Source organism: Aphis gossypii, chromosome 3 (genome assembly GCF_020184175.1).
Source record: "Aphis gossypii isolate Hap1 chromosome 3, ASM2018417v2, whole genome shotgun sequence".
In the NCBI taxonomy this organism is placed as follows: domain Eukaryota; kingdom Metazoa; phylum Arthropoda; class Insecta; order Hemiptera; family Aphididae; genus Aphis; species Aphis gossypii.
This window is the reverse complement of record NC_065532.1, coordinates 18,625,455-18,647,630: the sequence shown is the minus strand read 5'-3', so window position 1 is coordinate 18,647,630 and position 22,176 is coordinate 18,625,455. Positions and strand designations below refer to the sequence as shown.

General features: G+C 25.9%; 2 protein-coding genes across 9 annotated transcripts in view; one reads left to right on the top strand and one right to left on the bottom strand.

Annotated features, from left to right (window-relative positions):
* LOC114129323 (uncharacterized) overlaps positions 1 to 22,176 on the top strand; it is a 58,547-nt gene that overhangs the window by 5,309 nt on the left and 31,062 nt on the right. The window lies entirely within an intron of this gene.
* LOC114129318 (tubulin glycylase 3A-like) overlaps positions 3,157 to 22,176 on the bottom strand; it is a 33,653-nt gene continuing 14,633 nt past the window's right edge. For 2 of the 7 annotated variants that reach the window (XM_050203115.1, XM_050203119.1), the window contains exons 10-11: positions 18,212 to 18,386; positions 17,967 to 18,138 (exon numbers count right to left, since the gene is read on the bottom strand). Coding sequence is in view for 1 of the 7 variants with exons in the window: in XM_050203119.1 (XP_050059076.1) it covers positions 18,355 to 18,386 (32 nt within the window). In the remaining 6 variants the exon portion in view is untranslated. Of the gene's footprint in view, positions 3,337 to 3,651; positions 3,744 to 17,609; positions 17,833 to 17,965; positions 18,156 to 18,211; positions 18,387 to 19,085; positions 19,260 to 22,176 lie in introns of those variants that run through there. The other 5 variants (XM_050203117.1, XM_050203116.1, XM_050203114.1 and 2 more) reach the window with 5 other exon arrangements.

Sequence of the window (22,176 nt, the reverse complement as noted above, 5' to 3'; positions counted from 1 at the left end):
GCTTGCAGTTGATAGAATTTGCACAGCTTTCATTACTTAGACCAATGAAATTCGTATATGAAAAATATATTTCTTACTTTTTCATTAAAAGGAGGAATGCATGTCAAATTAAGTTATTATTTTGATTAATTAATTCGAGTTGTCTGTTTTCAACAATATTATAATTACTTTTGCGAGTAAAATTATGGTTAAACTTCAATTGAAAATTTAGTTAAGTAATTTACAAAACCGAGAACAATAGCTACAACTACAATCATCTTAAAAATTCATGTAGCTGTCCTTTATAAATTATGTATACATGATTTATTAGTTTACAAATAATAAAAATAATAATATTACTTCAATGCATTTTATATAAATCGAATAAAAACGGTATTGGTTATAAAATCTTAATGCGTTATAACATTAAGTAAATATTTTTTATAAATCAAATAAATTGGTAACATTTAAAATACAATGTAATATAAATACGTCATAATTAATAAATATAAATAAAAAAATTTATTTATAAAATTATTGCATACAAATTATTTTAATAATAATATTTTTAATTAAAAAAAATAAAATAAAATTTGAATACTGTATAAATATAGCGCATCGATAAACTTAACAATCATAAAACTATACTCGTCTAAAATATTGCAATATAATTTTATTGAAAAATAGTTATAATTACAAATATATTATAAAAAAATAATTACAATAATAATAAAAACAAATTAATATCACATTACGCTGTTTTAAGTATAAGTCGATATCAAAATGATTTGATAGACATACATTTTGATCTTGATTCCCTATAAATATAATCTGGGCGTAAAGGAGTATTAAGTAAAAATAATTCTTCTACGATGCCGTTTTCGTAATGACTAATGAGTAATGACTCTCCGAGTTCGAGTTTTTCGCGGATTCAAGATTTACTGTTACACAACGTATAAAAGCATACACGGCTATGAATTAACAATAAAACAAATTCGTTTTAATGAAATTGTACACAATGTTTGTCTATTGTGTAAAACGTAGGATATTTGAAAAAAGAAGAGCAAATATTTAATGAATGCCAATTTTCTACAAGTATTTAAGAATGATCAATTATTATTGTTTCAAACATATTTATACGTATGAAAAAAAAAATAAGATAAATTGAAATTGTGATCAAATTTTAATAAATATAATAATTTGTATTCCGAATTGTGTTTTGATTAGCTTAAAGTTTTTTCAATCAACCAAAAATTTAAAATGTCATTATTGACGTTTTTTTTCTAAATCAAAACATTAAACCATCAATGTAGATACATACAATGCGCTGCATTCACTAAGAATATTTTATCAATGATTTTAACATGCGTGATTGGCGTGATTTCAGGAGGTGACGTCGACCATTACTCGTTAGTGGCGCTTCAATGTTGATTGTAAAAAACAAATATAAATTACATAAAAATATATTGACGTTTAAATTTAAAAACTCAAAAAAAAAAAATGACTTTTACGTGGAACCTAATGGTAAACGCAGAAACATTTTTTTTTTTTTTGCTTAAAACTATATAAATATATTAAAAGCGATAAAAGATGGGGTTTAACAATTGTTAAGAGTTTATTATTTGTATTTTAAAGAGGGAACATCGAATATTAACTGCAGGTATACGACCAGGTTACAGTAATCATAGTATTTATGCTATTAATATTATTATTTATTTAATTGAAATTAACTATAGATATAGGTTTACAATTTACAAAAAAAAAATGATAATAATAATAATAATAAAAGGGACATTAAAAATAACTTCACCATGATAAAAAGAAAATTTAAATACCTACAAAGTTAGATTAGATTATCAACTAAAATATAAAAAGCTTGGATAGGATATAACATGTGGTGTGGAAATGTTTTATACATTGTCTTTGGATAATAATACACCTTGAAAAATATTTCTAAATTTAAATAAATACAATTAAAATTATAAAATTGGTTATATCGATATATATTATTCCGATTATTATTTAACTTTTAGAAATTAATTTAACACTTGTCAGTTGTAGTGAACTAAAGGCCAAATATAATACACAAATATAATCGACACAGAGTAGGTACTTTAAACGATGATAATACGTCTTGTTACTGAATTAAATATAAATTAAAACTTAGATTGTAATAACTATAAGTAACACGTATATTATAGTATAAGTATGTAAACATCCTGCAAAAGCGACAAACACTCATAATTGTCTGTGCTTAAACAAAATAAAACAGATTTATCTAATAATGGATACAACTAACTTTAACTTGTAAAATAACTTTTAATTTTAATATAAACATTTAATTTGTTTGAAGTCACTAAACGCATATTAAAATGTATGTAAATTAAAACGGTTCATGAGGTTTGAATGAGGTATAATATTATAGTAATGAACGTAAGCTTAAAAAAAAAAAGGAATAAAAAAGCATTTTTGCTAATCTTTTAACTTAAATATTGTATAATAACTATACCAAACAATATAATATTAAAACATAAAATTGGTCAACTAGTTTTGTTAGTTATATGACAATAAAATAATGTATAATAATTTTACATAGTAATTTTTAATTTTCTTTGTCTTTCTTGTTAATGTTGTTAACGATGAATAACTTATATTCGGTTTGATTAGTGATTATACCCTATCCTATGCGGCTATGCTGGAATAAGACTGAAATTAAACCTTGAAAAGCTAAGGGTTGAATGAAGTTTGGAAGAGGTTCTACAGACCTCTTTCTCCATAACTATTCATATACCCACTTTTTCTAAATTAGGTTACCCAATTTAATTTATTTTTGAAAAACTAACAGATTTATAAAACTTATAATAACTAATTAGTATCAATTTTTATTGCGTGTTATTTAAATTATATTATCCTTGTATATAATTGTGAAATTGTAACAACTAACAATGTTATAATAATTGTATATAACAGTTGAGCTTAATTGTTTAAGACAATAGTTCTTAATAAATAATAAACTTATTTGGTGATGATATTATTTACACATTTAAAATCATTTATTTTCAGAAACTATAAAGTGACATCAATAAAATATTTAAATTATCTTGATTACAATAATGTTTTATTTTAATAGATAAAATAAAAATAAGAAAATATATAAGATATTTCAAATATTCATATGTAGATATCAGGTGGATCCTAATACGTTCTGAAACCTTATGTTTGGTTAGGTTCAACCATTTTCCTTGCTCCATAAAAGCTATATTGACTAGAATTTCGAATCTTGACGTTCTATGCGTGGTTAGTAAATTTTGTTTATTATTATAATTGAATATTTGCGATTGCAACGTAACACTTTATCTGAATATAATGAACAGTAGTTTTGCATTACAATATATTTAAATGTATTATATATTATTATCCACTATCAATTTGCATTTGTTGTATAGGTATTGTGAATGACAAATGTCTTCATAACAATACAATAATTGAAATCACTTCCGTGAACGATTTCTAATCACATTCTGAACGTTAATTATATAAATAGAGATCGTAAACTGTATGGACTATTGGCATTCATTTCGTTCGTCTGTAAATTATTATTAAGCTACAAAATCCCGTCATCAATACCGCCGTGGTGGATTTAGGACTCGTTTAACATAAATCATTTCATATGTTTCCTTTGGCTACCATGTGACCTATTACTCATTGTTTCCGGGGACCAATGAGCTATTGAATATCGATTCCGATTTCCGTATCATTCATAGCTAATAATATATACTAGTGTTATTTTTATTGCAAATACAATTCAACTCGCATACATCGTAAAATTTAATTTAAGTAAATGAAAAATGAGAAAACTCTTGTAATATGAGTTATGTCATTAAGAAAAAAATGCATTGTAAAAAAAAATATATATATAAAAAATAATAAATATATATGTTCTTGATAATGTCCCATATCGGTTTACGTTTATACGTTTTAATGTGGGTAAGTAAATTCAAATAAAATAACTATAAAATCAATAAGGCAAGACATTATTAATAAGGAGAAATTTAATTCTAATTTTTGAATTATGTATGTAAAAATGATAAGTATAATATTTATTTTATTAATATCTATTATATAAATTAAATTAATCAATTTTCAAAATGAAAATGGAAATCTATTGTATTGGTTAAAGATATCTATACTTTATATTGTATGTGTTAAGAAAATGATTAATTAGGTAAGTACCTACTCAATGAATGACTTGTCTATTTATTTAATCCACGTACAAAACTATATGAGATTCAATAAACGTTTTCAAATTTATAATAGTTTGGCATTTAACTTAATTAAAATTTATTAAAATACGTACATACAGTATTAAAACTATACTTTACTATATAGTCAATACTATAACTAATGGCTATTAATATTAAACAAAATTATTAAAACTCAGATCTAGGATATACATGCATATTTTCCATAATTTTCCTGTTACTTATAAATAATAATAGGCAAATAAAAAAAAAGTATATTGAATAATAACAATAATTTTAACTTAAAAATAGATATATAAATAAGTATAACCCGTGATATGTTTTTTGTATACTTAAGCAATAAAATTTAACACAAACCATTAAATTAGAGTCTTTAATGATTATTATTATACTAGCTTATTCATTTTTAAAATAAATAGATAAATAGATAATTGTTATCGTCTCATCAAAAATTATGTTGGTTGTGAGCAATCATTGAGCAATCATTGATTTTACTTTACGTCTCCAATATTGTATTTTAATTATACAGTTAAATGATAAAATACTAAGAATAATTAATTAATCGTAATCAATTGTGCTAAATGATTTATTTTTATTTTTTTTTTCAATTGTAATTTGTAATTAAATATTATTTCAATATTTTATTAACACTTAAACTAAACTGTATATGTATGATGTTATATAGTATTCAGGTCAAAATCGTGTATCGTGAATCAGCATATTATTATATTATTTAGTATATTTTTAAATATTTTTTTTATACCTATATACACTCGATTTTAATATATGCGTTGTATTAATATTAATGGTTCATCGAATCAAAACTTTTCTGTATGTTAATTTTATTCGTGTGTTTATACCGTCGGATTATTCTTTATGATGTAAAATTGGCTAGAGAGTAGCTTAAAATTTAAATACCATACCGGATACACTAGGTATCATCCATCCAAATACTGAAATTCATTATGTTTATGTACCCGGACATTTATAAGGTATTGAAATAAAATTAAAATGCTAGTTTCCACTTATTAATTATTACATAGTTGCCTGTAGCTGTGAGTACCTGTATATAAAAAAACGATAATAGTAAAAAAGCAATAATATATATTTTTTTTAATACGTCCAATAATTTACTGTTTTTAAAATTATATTTTGCTCGTGTATAATATGATAGTCATAAGGGTATTATTTATAGTCTCGTTTTTATTCTCTTATAAAACGTTATTCAGTATTAATTGATATTTGATATTAATAAGTTCATCTGGATTACGTGTTTCATAGTGGTACATAATGTAGATACAGGTGTATATTGGTTAAGTATTTAAATATTTATTTCTAAATTTTATATTCATCAAGCAGTTCTACAAAACATTCATAAACACTAGACTAGTGGTTTTTTTTTAAAAATTTTGTTTTATAAATAATTTATACTAAATAACTATAATATATAATAGCACTTAATAATAATGTATAATTAAAATGACACCAAATAAAAAAAGTAATAACTAAAAATGTTCAATTTGTAAGTATGAATTATGTAATTTTTTTTTATATAAATCGTTTTTTTACTATTTTTTTCTACTAATTAAAACCAAACAAAAAAGCAAACATGAGCTACTAAATTTAAAAAAAAATTAATTATTTGAGCGATTTTGTATATTTGTTTTTCAATAAAATTATTGAAAGATACATTTCAATAATTGATTCAGTACTTTTTTATTCGAGCATTTAAATACTATTAAAAAGCATCTTCGACAAGTATTTATGTATTCAGCGTATATAATAATATAATATTATATTAGTATCTATCATATCACATGGCTGCAAACAACCACACACGACATTATTTTAATGTCATACAATGCGCGATTGTGTTTGGTGTTTTCAATAGCAGCTATCACGTCGTAATAATACGTTTTATTGTAAACGATGCACGAAAGTTATTACGTCTTACTTTTTTTTTTTCGAACTATTACAACATTCTCGCGTAGGAACCTATCTATTAAAATCCATCTCGGTACTGGGCGTACTAAATACTCAATGGTACACGATATTCTCACTCGTCGTGTACATAAAACAAACTATAATGCCACACGAAATCGATAAGCCCTTGTTATTCGGGTATTTGGCTATTGTGTTTATTGACGCGTCTTAATATTTCTTTTTTTTTTTCTACCGACTTTGACGGAGACCGCCGGAGTGCCAATCAGAACCGAACTCGCGTGATCGTTTTCCACCGTGTACATTATATATGATATGATACACCTACCGTTATATGGCTCGTGCGATACTGTTACCGATTTACGACTCGCGAACGTATGCAGGAAGCATTATTGTGTGGTGCAGCATCTTTGTATACAATCACTTTGTACAATCCTGTTCATATACGCCGTATAACGTCATATTTAGCGCGGTTCGCGTTTGCATTGCAAACGTTTCATCACAATATACATTTCTCCGAGCCAATTTAGTCGCGTCGCGGCTGTAGGGTGGCGAGTAAAAGGGCGGTGGCGAGGGATGGTAGTTACGATTTATTACCTCTCATATATAATCGTGATTTGTTATGGGATCGTTTAGACATCGTGCATTAACTCTCCACCATTATACAATATAGTATTATATGTATATTGTATATATTATCTACTTCCGTTAGTTCAATAATATTCAAAAACTATAAAATAATATCAATACTAAAAATAAACAATATCTTCGGGTTTTTAAATATTGCACCGTGACTGAGGGATGACATGTTAAGAAAAATGTCACACATATAGGGGAACGTGAGGTAAAACTGAGACGATAATTATAGGTTTGCATACGGCTAGGTTAGGTATGTCTATGTGATGTTTTCTACAAATATTTAACCCCGTCATAATGTGTACCCATAAATTAATATTATCATATTGTTCAATTTTTTTTTTTTTTTTGCAAGAAATCTATTTTACACTACTTTGCACGAAATTGAGACGTCAAAAAGAAACACTTGACTCGTTTACAATTTACAATAGAAAACAAATGATAAAATACACCATGGTTCACGGCTGGGTACTAAAAATTACTAATTGACAATAGTATGCGGTGAATAGTGAATACACATACGTCTCTATCTCATAGACTAATGTCGTTTTCAATCGATCAGACGATCGACAGTGGCGATATTAGAAAAAAATATTAAATACCTATATATAGTAAGCCAATTTGAAAAATTTAAAGATAAAATAAAAGTTTACTGATTGTATCAAACACCCAGTAAGAAAGGCTCGTGATGATTTTAATTTTTTACTGATAAAATAAATGACACATGATGATGGACATGAAATTTTTACCACTCGTTATCGAAATTCCAACAATTCTATTCATGCCGTTTTTAAATTTTATTATTACCACAATAAAGATACTATTACACTGTCACTACATAAAATTATCGTGTTATCCGTGTACAGAATTTTATTGTTATTGACCGAAATAAATAATATTACTTAGGTATAACGATTTCACTTTCACTACCTAGTCAATGGTCATAAATAACCTCCTAAGATCTAACCCAAGTTATTGGAGCACTTGGTTGAATATATTCAACTATTTGATATATTATGTATTATGATAACGGGTTAACCACAATGTTTACATTGATTACGGAGACAAGAGTAGTATCTTAAGAGTGTATCCTATAAAATATTACAATGTCCTCATTTTTACCCAATGACTCTGTTGTATTCACCCCTTTCACATCGTATGTATGTTTAAGTATCGTCAAACGATCCGAAAGAGCAAAGTATTTTATGATCGAGACTGAAAATGTTATTATCATTTTGTCGAATTTACTATTGTTAATCGAAAAAAAATCAATTTTAAAAATGCATAGTTATTTGTTGTATCCATTCCTATAGTGATCTATTTCTGATATTTTTTTTTTACGAGGAAGTCGTATAACATGACTGTTATGAAATTCATAAATTATCATATTATACTTACATATAAGGCAATAAAGAATGAATTCTAAAAACGATTCAGACTTCAGTGGAGCAGACTATACAAGAGATTTTTTTTTCGAAACTCCCGATAACTGTTGCGATTTATTTTCCTTCATTCAGGCACTCATTCAAACCCAACGAACATCTAATATCTGATTGGAAGTATATACACCATTTTTATCGATATTTTATAATACCTTTTAATATATTTTCATAAGTATTTTACAAAAGCAAAACATATTCATATTTTTTATATTATTTATTTATTTTTTTTTATTATGTTATAATATTGAACTGATATCTTTTTTTTTTACTGTCTTAGAAGTCTTAGATTAATTAAACCAGAAAATTAAATTAAAAAAAAAATTTTTACGATAAACAGCTATTTTTTGTTAAGTACCTAAACACTTGATTTCAATAATATTTCAAGCGTCTGAATAATAGGGGTATAATAATATGATGTATACACTGTATAGGGTCTGTTTTCGTGTCCTGCTTTCTATATAATATCTACTCCTTTGTTATTATACGGTTATACTACAAAGTCATTGTTTTGTCACTGGCATCAAACGAACTACAGACAATTAACATTTTCTTACATCCATCAAAATATTCAAGATTCAGAAAAATACCTGATATTATTCCCAAATTATTAACATATTTATTCATATCTTTAAAACAACAATTTAAGTAGATGAAAGGAATTATTATAAGTGTATACCGTTGAAGAGTAAAAATGTACGGATAAGAAGAATACAAAATACAAAAGCTGGGTATCGAGCTCTCTCACTTTGACACTGTTGCGTCTTCATTATTATTATACATATATTCGAAATCAATGATCGCACTTGAAAAATATGAATTTGAATGGATCTCTGTGTAGTTATTTACGGTATTTACAGAACGTTTTTAAAATTTCAATTATAATTTTTCCAGTAGAATTTTTCAGAATTTATTGAATAAATTATGTAAAAATAAGATCGGGTATGTGATTATATAGTAATAATTATAATACTGAAATTTGTATAAAAATACATTTTAATATATAGGTGAAAAAAGAAAATGGGGAAAGTAGGTAACCATATTAAATATTATATTATATTGTTGTACAGTGTATAAATATCGCAAATGTACCTCATCATTAATAAATTACTGTAATATGTGGGTATGTGTTTAAATTTAAATAATAATAATAAGTTGAATGATAGTCATTTCATACGAAAAAAGATTTTGAACGAAGACTAACTATATTACCCTATATTACTGACAAAGCATATTTTACGAGATAATTTATATAATATTATATTGCAATTAAACTAATTTATTTTACTATAAGTAATACAGTATGTTAAATTAATATTTATTAAAAATGTTATGGTGTGTATAACATTTAATTATATACGTTAGAGATGTCAAGTACAAAATGAATCATATTTATAAAGTACAACAAAATAATTAAAATCGTTATTTTTCGTTCAAATACCTAATAACGTCCAAAATTAACCAAATAATGAGTTTGAAAATAGGAATTTACTAAAACATGTAAAATAAAAAATTTAGTATCGAACTATTAATATGTTATTTTTTGGAAAAAATATATCACAAGTTATAATATTTATATTACAGTTAATTTGTATGTGGTATATAATAGTAATGCTAGTAGTGCTAACATCACTGTTGAAGATAGTGATTTAATAATTTTTAATATACCTACAACATTATGCATATAATTAATATACTATGATTTATTATTAAATCTATTTCTGAATAAATTCGCCTTTGAAGATAGTTTAACGAAAAGTTGATAAGACTATATGGCATAGTATAGTTTTTATGGTGATAAAATGTTTTTACTGTTCAAGTTAGTGATTCATTTAAATTAATAGATAACAAATCATGGTTTATCGAAATATCGTAAAATAACGGACGATTGATATATTGTATTTGGCGATATTGTTACATTATAATACTGCGGTTATTGTAGACTGTAGCAGATAATACTTTAGATTTAAGCTAAGTAATATCATCTACAGTTTTTATGAAAATGATTTATTTGCAGTTAAATGTAGGGATTCCATAATATTTAAACAAAAAATACGAGTACCCATTGTAATTATGAATAGTAAATTCAATGAATAAAACACAATTAAGTGTCTAATAATTACTTAAACACAATTTTTTTTAATCTAAATATAAATGTAATATAATATTTATTTACTAAATATAACTGATAGTTATACAAACTCAGCTAACTAAACTTAGGTTACTTCTGCATTCTTTTAGAACTGTATATTGTCGCCAGACTAGGTACCTATAAGTAGTAACTATAAAAAAAAATATTAAACATGCTTATTATGTATAATAATACGTCTTATACAAAAAAATGAGAAGTATATCAAATGTGTAATGGATCATCAAACTTTTATTTCTCAAAAGAATCACTGCAACACGTAAATTAATTTCAAACAACTCAATAAAAATATTAAAACTCACTCTGTAGACTGTATAAATTAGTTCAAGTGATAAAGTACATATTAACTGACGTAAATCATTTAATCATGTTTTAATCGCGTCTGTTGGGTTTGTCATTTAGGAAATTTTCGTAGGTATACATAGTACGCTTTGTCCACTTGGAAACAGGATGACCTATTATTATAGTAATTCTGAGAATCATTGTGTTGTGTGCAAAAAAGATATGTCATATCCTGGCACGAGACCGACTATCCACTCTTATACTATAATAAAATCACTTTTATAATATAAAGCGTGTTCAATGATAAAGGAAACACAAAATATTTCGAATACATGACCCTGAATTTTATTAGATTTTTTTTCAACTTCATAAAGGATTTAATATCACACTTATTTTTAAAAAATTAACATTTTTATTCATTCCCATTTAAGTAAATTTTTATGGGGGCAGTCCAAAAAAGTTGAGCAAATTTAAAAACTCAATTGGATAGTGGATAAGGTTCATCTATATTCATAACTGCATTTTTAAACTTTTATCTTTTACATTTGATGATGAATTTTTGTGAATTTGCTTTGTTTATTTCTTCTATTATTCAATTTTTTGTAACTTTTATAGCACGTTTGGGAAACAAGAAGTGTAATTAATTATCGGTAATATTATTGATACGGCTATTTTCAAAAGTACGTTACACATTTTAAACATAGCATAAGGACATTTTTTTAAATTCTGTTCTCAATCGGGCTCGTACATAAACTTGCATATTAATAGACATTCGAAGTCATTCAACATGCTTCTAAATTTCTGATTTTTTTGACACACACTTTTATAATATTACGTGTGTATCTTTAAAGATCACTGGTAACGTTTGCTTGAAATCACACCATCAAAGAATGTTATGACGCCTATCGTTTTTTCTGATGTTTTGATGTAAGATATAAACAACAATTATTCATATCGGATCCTTAACGATCTCTTCCTAATACTTAACGATATTCTGTAGTATACAATATGATTATATTGATATTTTATTTATTTACTATTTCGTAAAAACTATTTGTATTATCTGTGTATTTTATACGAAACAGACCATAAAATAGCATTGGCATAGCGAGAGTGTGGCAGGAGAAGCACTTGTCCCCCTACACTGAATTTTATTTATTTATACAAAACGTGTAAAATTTACATTAAAATTACTTTATCGATTGGTATAATATAGCTTGATTTTACAAAGACTCTAGACTTAAAACTTTAGATTTAAAAATAATAATTTAAATAAATATTTAAAAAAAAAATCGAGTTTAAATATTGCAATTTGCCCCCTGCTGATTGAAATCCTAGTTATGCCCATGTAAAATATAAATATAATTGTAATAAATTTCATGTTATTTTTAGTTTTTAGCATTTATGTGTCAGAAATAGGTACGATTGAAATCTTGAGAATAAACGTGGTTCTCGTTGTCAAAGAGATAAATTTTGACAACATTTTCAACGACAGTTACTTTATGTTTTTGATATGATTATACCGTACAATAATATCATAATCTGTGGGTTTTCGGTTTGAAGATCATAAGTAAAATGAACAGGTAATAGAAAGATACCTAAATATTTATTCAATTCGGAATCAAATTTATTTTTAGTGTTTTAACTAAGATTTAGAATTTCGAATTAGCAGAACCATCTCCCGTATGAAATTCACTCTTTTCGAGATTTGTTCCGGCCACACACCGATTGTTCGCGAATATCTTTCTCAAACTCTGCGCAAATTAATTGAAGTGAAAAATTCAAATTAAGTTTGTAGCATTCATTACACATAATATACCTAGCGCGAGCCGTTATTTATTCTTGTATTTTTTTTTTTTTTAATTTGGCACAGTATTCAAATATTACAGAAAACAACAGAATAACGTATACATTTTTTGCGTATATTAAATATATTCGTTAAGGCGCACTATGCGTACTTCAATATACGCGTGTTTAAAATGTGTGATGCATAATGTACCCACCTACAATATGCACATTCGTACGGCGTGCGCACCGTTTCGTATATAGAGCACACGCAAACATATAGTGGCTGCATAATACTAAAAGAAAAGTTTGCGTTTAGGTCTCCCTCCGTGCGTTCGTTAGCGAGCAAACAAAAAAACATTATTGGAATAATGCAGTGATTATTTTAATATATAAATGTGCATCGCAATGCATGGTGGTTAGGTTAAGTTAGGGTTCTGAATTCTGGACATTGTCAATCATTAAAAATAGTATAGTTCCACAATGCATATGGATATATTATAATGTAATACAATTTATAAATAGAGGTCTAGGTTTTTAGGTTTTTACATTTCATTACCGAGTATTTTATTATGAGCACGGGTCTAAAAGAATAAGAAATGTGAACGATTCATTCAAAACAGAGTTCACGAGGAGAAAAAGTTTTCTTGAATATACCTTTTTAATATATTCAGGGGTCATAGGGAATATTTATAGTTTTTTTGGTATATCTTGTAAATTTTGAGAGTAAATTACTTATATTTTTTTTGATTTTCAATTATAATTTGAAAAACTACTTTAAAAAATGTATTTTTGTCAACGATAAATAGCATAAAATAAGTAATTTAAGTAAAATAATAATTTATGTTTTATATTGTAATTAAATTGTGTCCTAATCTTTTTTATAACTTTCGTTAGTTTTTCATCATCCTAATAACTAGTAACTAATAATAATAAAAAAAAAAACAATTGAATCTATTAGTGAAAAATTAAAAATTATACAGTTCGAAACACATTTTTATGTTCATCCAATAATTAATAATTCAAACTGGATGCATAAAAATATTAGTATATTTTTATAATTTTAAGAGGTATAAAAAGAAAATTTATATTTTTTTTTTAAAATATTTAGCATCATATTTCGGCTTTTTTCAACTTGAAAATCTTGATATAATGGCCTAGTTATAACTTTAATATTACAACACACGGATATCGTATTATTATAAATAAAATAACCATGTGCAGAATCACTACCGCTGCAGGCATCAAATTAATGTTAGACATTATACTTCGGGCGAACTGAATTTCAATATAGTTCATGATACACGAAAAATATTCCAAATTATGTTACTTAATAGGTATTTTTCGATATAAAAATATATCGACGTCCACTGTTAAAAGAAATACATACACTGCGCACTCAAATATTTGATTGATATCGACCTAAATATTATCTTAAACATTTACTTAGCTTTATAATTTATTGCAATAACACTGCAGCAGTTTAATTTTTACGGGCCACGCCATAACTCGATTTAGAATAATCATTTGTAAATATTCATTAGTACAGATTATATTTACTCCATACGCATTAATAAATATAACAACATTTTTTTAGTTATTTAAAATGCTACAATAATTGTTATTGAATAGGCGCGTATAACTAATATTACTATAATATGGGTATTTTTTTTTTCATCGAACATTAATTTATAGTTTTTATTTGATTACCTAATCGTAACCTACCCCCGTGTTTGTTAACCGAATACCGACTGCGCATTTTCGAAAATGAACAATTTTTCACTCGAAAGTTTGATTTGTACCTAAATACGTACCTTAGCTCTGTATTATACTCGTTATCAACATATTGTCGGTGCAGTGTGGGTTTGTTAAACGGAATGATTATTGAATTACTTTTATCGTAATCGCTCGTACAGTCTGCGAACACGGTATTCTACGCGATTCAATTATTATTGTAAAGCGATTTGTCATTTTTATTTTTAACACAATACAAATTTACGCAAATTGCACGTATTTTTTTTTTCATACCCGTAATGTAATCCCGATAGCCAAAAACGCGACGCGATTTTAATTTTTTTCTCACCCCAATACAGCTGTACAATTTCGTATAGGTACAATATCCACCACGCGGCTTTATTTTCTGATGAGAGTTGAGCGCTTTTATGTTTAATACACACACACATACGCCCATTGTGCGTGTGTGCATTTGTGTGATGTATACTTATACTGTATATATCTATATATGTGGGGGTGCGGATGAGGGTTATGTGTATGTGTGTGCGCGTTGGAGGATCACCGTATAATCTGTATCCTGTCTGCTCTCCCAATCACACCATCCCCTTTGCATAACATATGCATGCGGATAAAAACAAAAAATAAATAAAAAATATGCCATCGTCTGTTGAAAAATAATACGATAAAAATATAGACGATGAGCTCGAGGACCAAACCTATACACTGTACACACACACACACACACTTACACAAATATGTAACTTTCCATGTTCAATAAATAGTGTTGGATCTAAAAAAAAAAATACCACAAAGTCAAAAAATTTAAATGTATAAGTACGTACAGGTAGATACGGATCTGATATATTATACGAAACGTTTATCCAATTTACCGTTGTACCTATACCTATTCATATCATTTGTGTGCACTGTTAGCTACCAAAAAATAAGCCATGATAGAAATTGCAATACAGTGATTTATTGGAAAAATAAAATACTTTAAATCTTGTTTGCGGTACCCATACACATGTATTATATACACGATAATCTATATTTACTCTTGTGTAATTTTTGTGAAAATCCAGAGTTAATCATCTTGAGCTTTGAACTCAAAGCAAGAATTACAATAAATATATTTCTATTGTACCTACATTATTTCTATTGTTGCGTTTTATCTGCTTTCGTATAAATGATCCCTTGTAAAAATCCAATATTATTAATTCCCCCTTTGACTTTCAAAACTCAAAATGATTATCTTTATTTAAAAAAAAAAATGGTTTGTTGTGCCAATAATAATTTCGGGTTTAAAATGTACAGCTATTTTATTATTATTATTATTTAACAACTGTATGTTTTTACTATATTTTGTTATTTAAAAACAATAATTGGAACTAATTCAACAATGCTGAAAAATCGATATAGATAATAAATCATACTAATTATATTTTGATTTATTGGCACAACACCACAGAACTGTAGAAAAAAGGTAAAAAAAAATTATCATAAAATATGATGTAACATGAACCTGTTTAGGGAAAATTATTTTAAATTTTTAATACTGTTATTTATATTTAATTTTATTTGTGTTGATAATTGTCTTCATAAATAATATTGTTTTTACAACCCACAGTGCGTGATATATTCATGTATTGTTCTGATTATTAAAGTATAAATTATGAATTATTGTTAAAAAACGTTATCAAATTGCAGTTGATGCATATCATTCCGGTAAATGTTATAAATATTATGTATATAAGTACACATTAAATGTATCATAGGAAAAAAAAATACATTAAAACCAACTATACAGTTTATTTTTAGGTAATGTGTTTGACTGTATGTTAAATGATTTTCGATTAGGTACCAAGGATACTGCGGTTGACTTAAAATCATTCTATACTCAATTGAAACAGAATGTACACGTGGCACTTGACCTTTTTTTTCTTTGTCCCATATTTACCATTTTATATATTTTAGTTTATACTATAAAGTAAAATAATATTCACGAATTATTGTTAAATTATTCGGCTGTTCATTTATATTACAAAAAATAAAAATAAAAACGCGATTTGTATGTATTATATTATTATGACTTATTAAAATATAGATATTAAAATTATTTATCAATCATCAAATAACTGAGAACAATATAATATGCATGTCTTTCAATAAATTCCTGATCAATATTTTGATTGGATAGATGAACTTTCCGATGACTGACTCCATCTAATATTTTTGTCGATTTTGTCGATTTCGAAACATATTTTTTTTTTAAATTTATGGACGTCCAATCTAATATCAATTATTTATAAATTTCCATTTTCATGAGTCAACAGTGATATAGTAACTCACAAAAACTAGATACCGATATATTATATACGAGTAGTTTAGGCCATAATAAATTGGATTGTTTTTTGTTCAATGAATTCAACGTGGTATTATTGTATTAATGCATTAATGTATTTATGAAAATACAATTTATAAAAAAATGAAACCATGATTTTGGAACTACCTATTTGAATAATTTATAAAAATGTTATTGTTTAAAAATACCATAAATATAACTTACTTACAAACGAATTCACCGGATTAATTTCTATACGATTTTTAAAATTATATATAATATATTAATAATTTTATGGTTTAAACTTTAAATATTACAATAAGCCGTTAGTGATCGTAACTAATATCTTCATATTGGCACTACATCATTAACATTTTTAAGTTGTAAGATAATATTTTATAATATTATTGTGTGTTGTGTACGAACATATTTTTACAATTTTTATTCAGTATTTAAAATGTTCATTAGCTCAATAGTATAAATCAAGTATATACATAATATAGTGTACACACTATGTATAATTTACTATTTATTATATTTAGCACAATTATGATGTAAAGTTAAAGTAAATATAAAGTTTACTCGAATGTCATATAAATATATAATAGTTCTTTGCAATTAAAACAAACAATTTCCTAATGATTAAATAGTGAAATAATTTAGAAACATGTTAGTAATATAAATCATATCTACCAACCGTTTTGTTAGACACTGTTTATTACATTACTACATAAATATAATAACTATACTATAATTACTAATAAAATGATTTGATAGTAATTTAAACTTGATATTAAAATACTGTTTGCCCTAAATAAAGATTTAAGATTGTTCTCAAATTATTTTACTAGCTAAACAATTTTCAGTTTTTTGAAATAGTAATACTAAATTAAAAAGCTTCAAATTTGAATCGTTAAAAACATTCGTGTTACCTACCTATCTATTTGGGATTTTTTTTTAAAGTACAATAGTTGTAGTGGTTTTTTTCCTGTGAAAAAAAATGTTTTAGGCTTTTATAATTATAATAATAAAACTATAGTTTAAAAAAGCTAACAAACACGTTGTGATTGAAATTAAATATTACACAATAAAACAGTCCCGATTAAAGTGCATATCATATACCTATGATAATACAATACATATACGAGTAGGTTTTCTAGATTCACAGTGTTGGAGCTTCCAAACTCAAAACAATAAATGCATATGTGTGTGTTACGAATATTCAATGCGTGTGTTTTGAAACGGCTGTGAACGCGCTCGCTCCATCAATGGTTTTTAGGTGATCTCAATTTTTTATGAAAAAATAAAAAAATAAAAAATAGAATGGACGCCTTTATGCAGATAATCAAAACCCCTACTATATACGTACAAACTGTGAGTAGTTCTTTAGAGAATATACGACATCATTTTTAGATTAAACCACTATTCTATTAATAATAGCCATGTTGATTTAATTAATTATTAAAACACGTCGTGTATAATGTAGGTATTAATTCAATCTTTTAAAGGTACTTACAATCAAATTATATTTCCTCCTAGTTCCGAACGTGTAAGTACGCGTATAACACACGTTGTCTGCGGACTTACTATCTACATTATATATACGGCTTTACTTTACATTTTATACACAGAACAATATATAAAATGAAAATATATAGTCTACTTGGTTGACGTCCTGTTCAAAAGTGTGTTGTACAAAATGGACAGTGTCTTTTCAAATTGTTGTACACGCATGACTGATTATACGTATAGTTTAAAATATATGTTGCGATTCGTTTTGATTAAGTTTCAACTTGTAATTCGTTTTCAAGTACTGTGCATAAATGATTGCATGCTGACTACAAAACAAACAGGTAGGTAACTCATATAAGTGTTGATAAGTATAAATTGTATAAGCGTTGTTTAGTTTTACTACGAATAAGTCGTAGTCATGTATATAAGTTTTCCTATTAATGATTTTTGTTTACAGCTTTCGTGTTAAATGCAATCATATAAACATATTATACATGTGCACCTGATTGTCCATGATTTATTGGTGAGCATGTATTTATTTTGTAATGTTGTTCGTGCGTTGTAAGGAAAAGTTTTTGCGATCAACATTTTTACGAAATCTTAAAATCTGAAAACTTGGGTAATATCGAGCTGCTGATACGTATACGTATAAGACATAAAAAAAAATAGAAGGGGAGTATAAAAAAGCCTTTTATGGAACTTAAAGCTGTACAATATGTTTTAAATGAAATTACTATATTGCGTCACATTATTTTGACGTTACCTTTATTCAAGTGATCTATACACGATACCTATTCGACCACATAACGGGTATAGGTATACAATATATAGTATTTTGGCCTTTCGTTGTATTAAGTTTCAATTTGTAGTCCTGTTTGAGGGCACGATGACGTTGTATTTTACAAATAATTGAAACCGTCTAAACTTAAGTTTTTTTTATAAGAACATATGTATTTTCCTAAAACTTTTTAATTTAATAATATAAGATTACAAATATACAACATGGCGAATAAAAACCAAACATACTCGCGTGGTTTTGATACTTTGATGGTGAATTTTTAAGACTTACAATTCACATTCTCTTGGGATATGTGTTAGATACTACATACGCATTTTCAAAGTCCAATTAAATGTTGGTAGGTACCTGACTTTTATTAATTTCTTCAAAACGAAGTTAACGATCACAGATTAACCATACACTGTATAGTAATACAATAATATGCGAAAATGTATTAAATTATTTTATTATTTTCCTGATAAATATTTTATCATATTACAAAAGTTCAAACGTCTATGCTACATAAACAAACCTATAACAAAATAAACTGTAAAATAATACTTCAGTAGGCCAAACATCAAATTTTCAATGCACACACTCTATATTTATAACATCTCTAGAATAGATCATTTTCATTAACATAAAATTTAATATAATTCATATTATAGTTACTTATTAAATTAAAGTAATAATTAATTTTGCCTATGCATATAATACTTCTTAATTATATGATATAATATTGCGTTGTTTATAGTCAACAATATAACCAGTGCTAGTATCTATGACAAAATCATAAGATCTTAATTAAGTTTAATTATTTTATATTATTAATGATTGTTTAAAATTAACGAAAACAGAAAAAAAACTGCAGTAAACGTACCTAATTACTTAATATTTTCACTACGCAGAAAAAATTGAATTATAGATATGTTTTTAAAATTATGATTAAAAAAAAAAAAATGTATAAACGAAATTGCTATGGTAACGTAATTATATATTATTATATATAAGTTGTTGGATGAAACATTACAAAAAATCAGTTAACGAAAAAAAAAAAAGTTGTATCCAGATTGTTCAGATACGTTTTATTTTTGCTTGCTATGGGAACGTATTATATTATTCATCAGATTCTAAGGGGGAAACCTAGATTATGTAACGCAAAATTATAACTTTTTAAGTTATAACTAAAAATCCATCACAATTGCAAAAAAAAAGTTGTATCCAAGTCTAAAAACATATCTATATGACTATATTATGTATATATATTGCTGAAACAGTTTATAGTTTCAGGGAGTTAAAAAGGTATTAAATTAAATCTTACTTACGAGAATTTAAACTTTTTCAGCTATGACTCAAAATTTTAATATCAACCTAGCCATGATTGACCTTCCTATTAAAATTCCAAAAACAAATTAAATTATTAATTAAAATTTAAAATACTCTTTCTTATAAATTATTTTTATTTTGATTATATAATGGTGTATAATACAACACAAATGTACCAATTCCACAATTTTTAGTATAATTTGAATTTCAATATATCAGTGCCCATAGATAACATGCCAAATTTAACTCCTCTCCCCCGCTCACCCCAAAAATAAATACTTAAGTTGAGTTGATTTTGAAACGTATGATTACTTTTTTATATTATTTGGAGCAAAAGTAATAAAAACTAATAGAGGCGGTCTAAAATAAATTTAACAATCAATTTCGTTATTAATAAAAATAATATCGTATCAGAAGAATGAAGGTATAATAACTAGTAAATAAAAATATAACTGTGCTTTTAAATTAATTACCTACTTTGTTTTATGACTTTATACAGCAAGCCAATGTAAAATAGAATGAGGAATAAGATTATGAAACAAGAATAATTCTTGAAGACCGTGGGGTTTGTTTTCCAGTGGCTGCTTTTTATAATTTAATAGCCATTACGAAAGAAATTAAAACAATCCGTTGTCTGAAAAATGTATAAGACAAAACCGTTTTCGTCGCTTCCAATAATTATAATGCTTAATGTTCCAACAGATAACCATTGAACATTATGTAATTAAAATATTGTTCTGCATAAAAACAAATTAAATCCCACAAGTACTTAAATTCAAGAATATACAAAATAATAATGTACACCAACACTGGTCGAAATGCATTCAATTGGTTTTTTTCGGTTTCTTGGCATTTATAAAAATATATAAATATATAATAATAATCAACGTTAAAAAAACTTTCATTTTTACAAATATTATTCATTGATATATTTTTTCCTTTACAAAAGCCATTAGTTAGGTAGATCACGAAAGTAGCAGATGTGAATGATACGATAGGTCGAAGTTATCGCAGAGGCTGTTGCTAGTCGTTTTAAAATCGAAAGACGTTATTATTGGCCATTGCATACCAAATATAATCGTAGCTCGAAAGTAGAGATAATTTTGTGGTTAAGAGTACGCAACACCACCCGAATTATTTATTCATGAAAATTGTTTTGCACTGAACAAATTTTTAGAGTCAGTGTTTACAGTAGTCTTAGTCGATTTCTATCATATGTATAGAAAAAAATTGTGCATGTCATACCTTTTTATTTTATTTATTTATTTTTTTTTTTTTTTGATAACTTAAAGAAAATCTAAATTATTCACTCGTACAGATTCGTCATTTTTGTTGTTTTGTTTTTTCATTTTTAAATCAAAAATGATCGGGTATTTATATTGAAAAAAATATAAACACTACGACACAGATAAAATTATCTTCTATGTAGTGTGAAAATTTGGTAAATCTACTGTAAAATATAATGTACTCGTGAGTTTATCCTAAGCTAAACCGTTTTTCTATATAATCACATTATTATGCAACAACCATTGTTGGTGCTGACATGAGATTACATTTAAAATACTTTGAATTAGAATTTAAACATATTTAAGATTAAATATTTTAATTTTTCTTAAAATGTCATATAAATTTTCCATAGAAAACCCTTAAACCAGTTCAACTCTTTAAATAGTGAGTGTGTGGCGTCTTCTGAATTATATACGTTCAATCCGAAAACAAATCGTAAGCAACCAAAGACAAATAGGTGCTAACAATACGTTTCAATCTATTTCCATTATATTATACACCGATTTGTTTTGGACTTAAATACTGTTGTTAGCCCTCTAACGTACCTCCGATTACTAGTTTTAGATATACTTTTTGCCAAGCGCTTAATTTTTAATTATAAAACATAAATCATTAAATCATCATCACAAATTAATTATAATATTATGTTATTTTTTTTTATTATTATTATTATTATTATTATTAATTAATTTAAAATTGTGTAAATCATTTTTACTAACTATAAA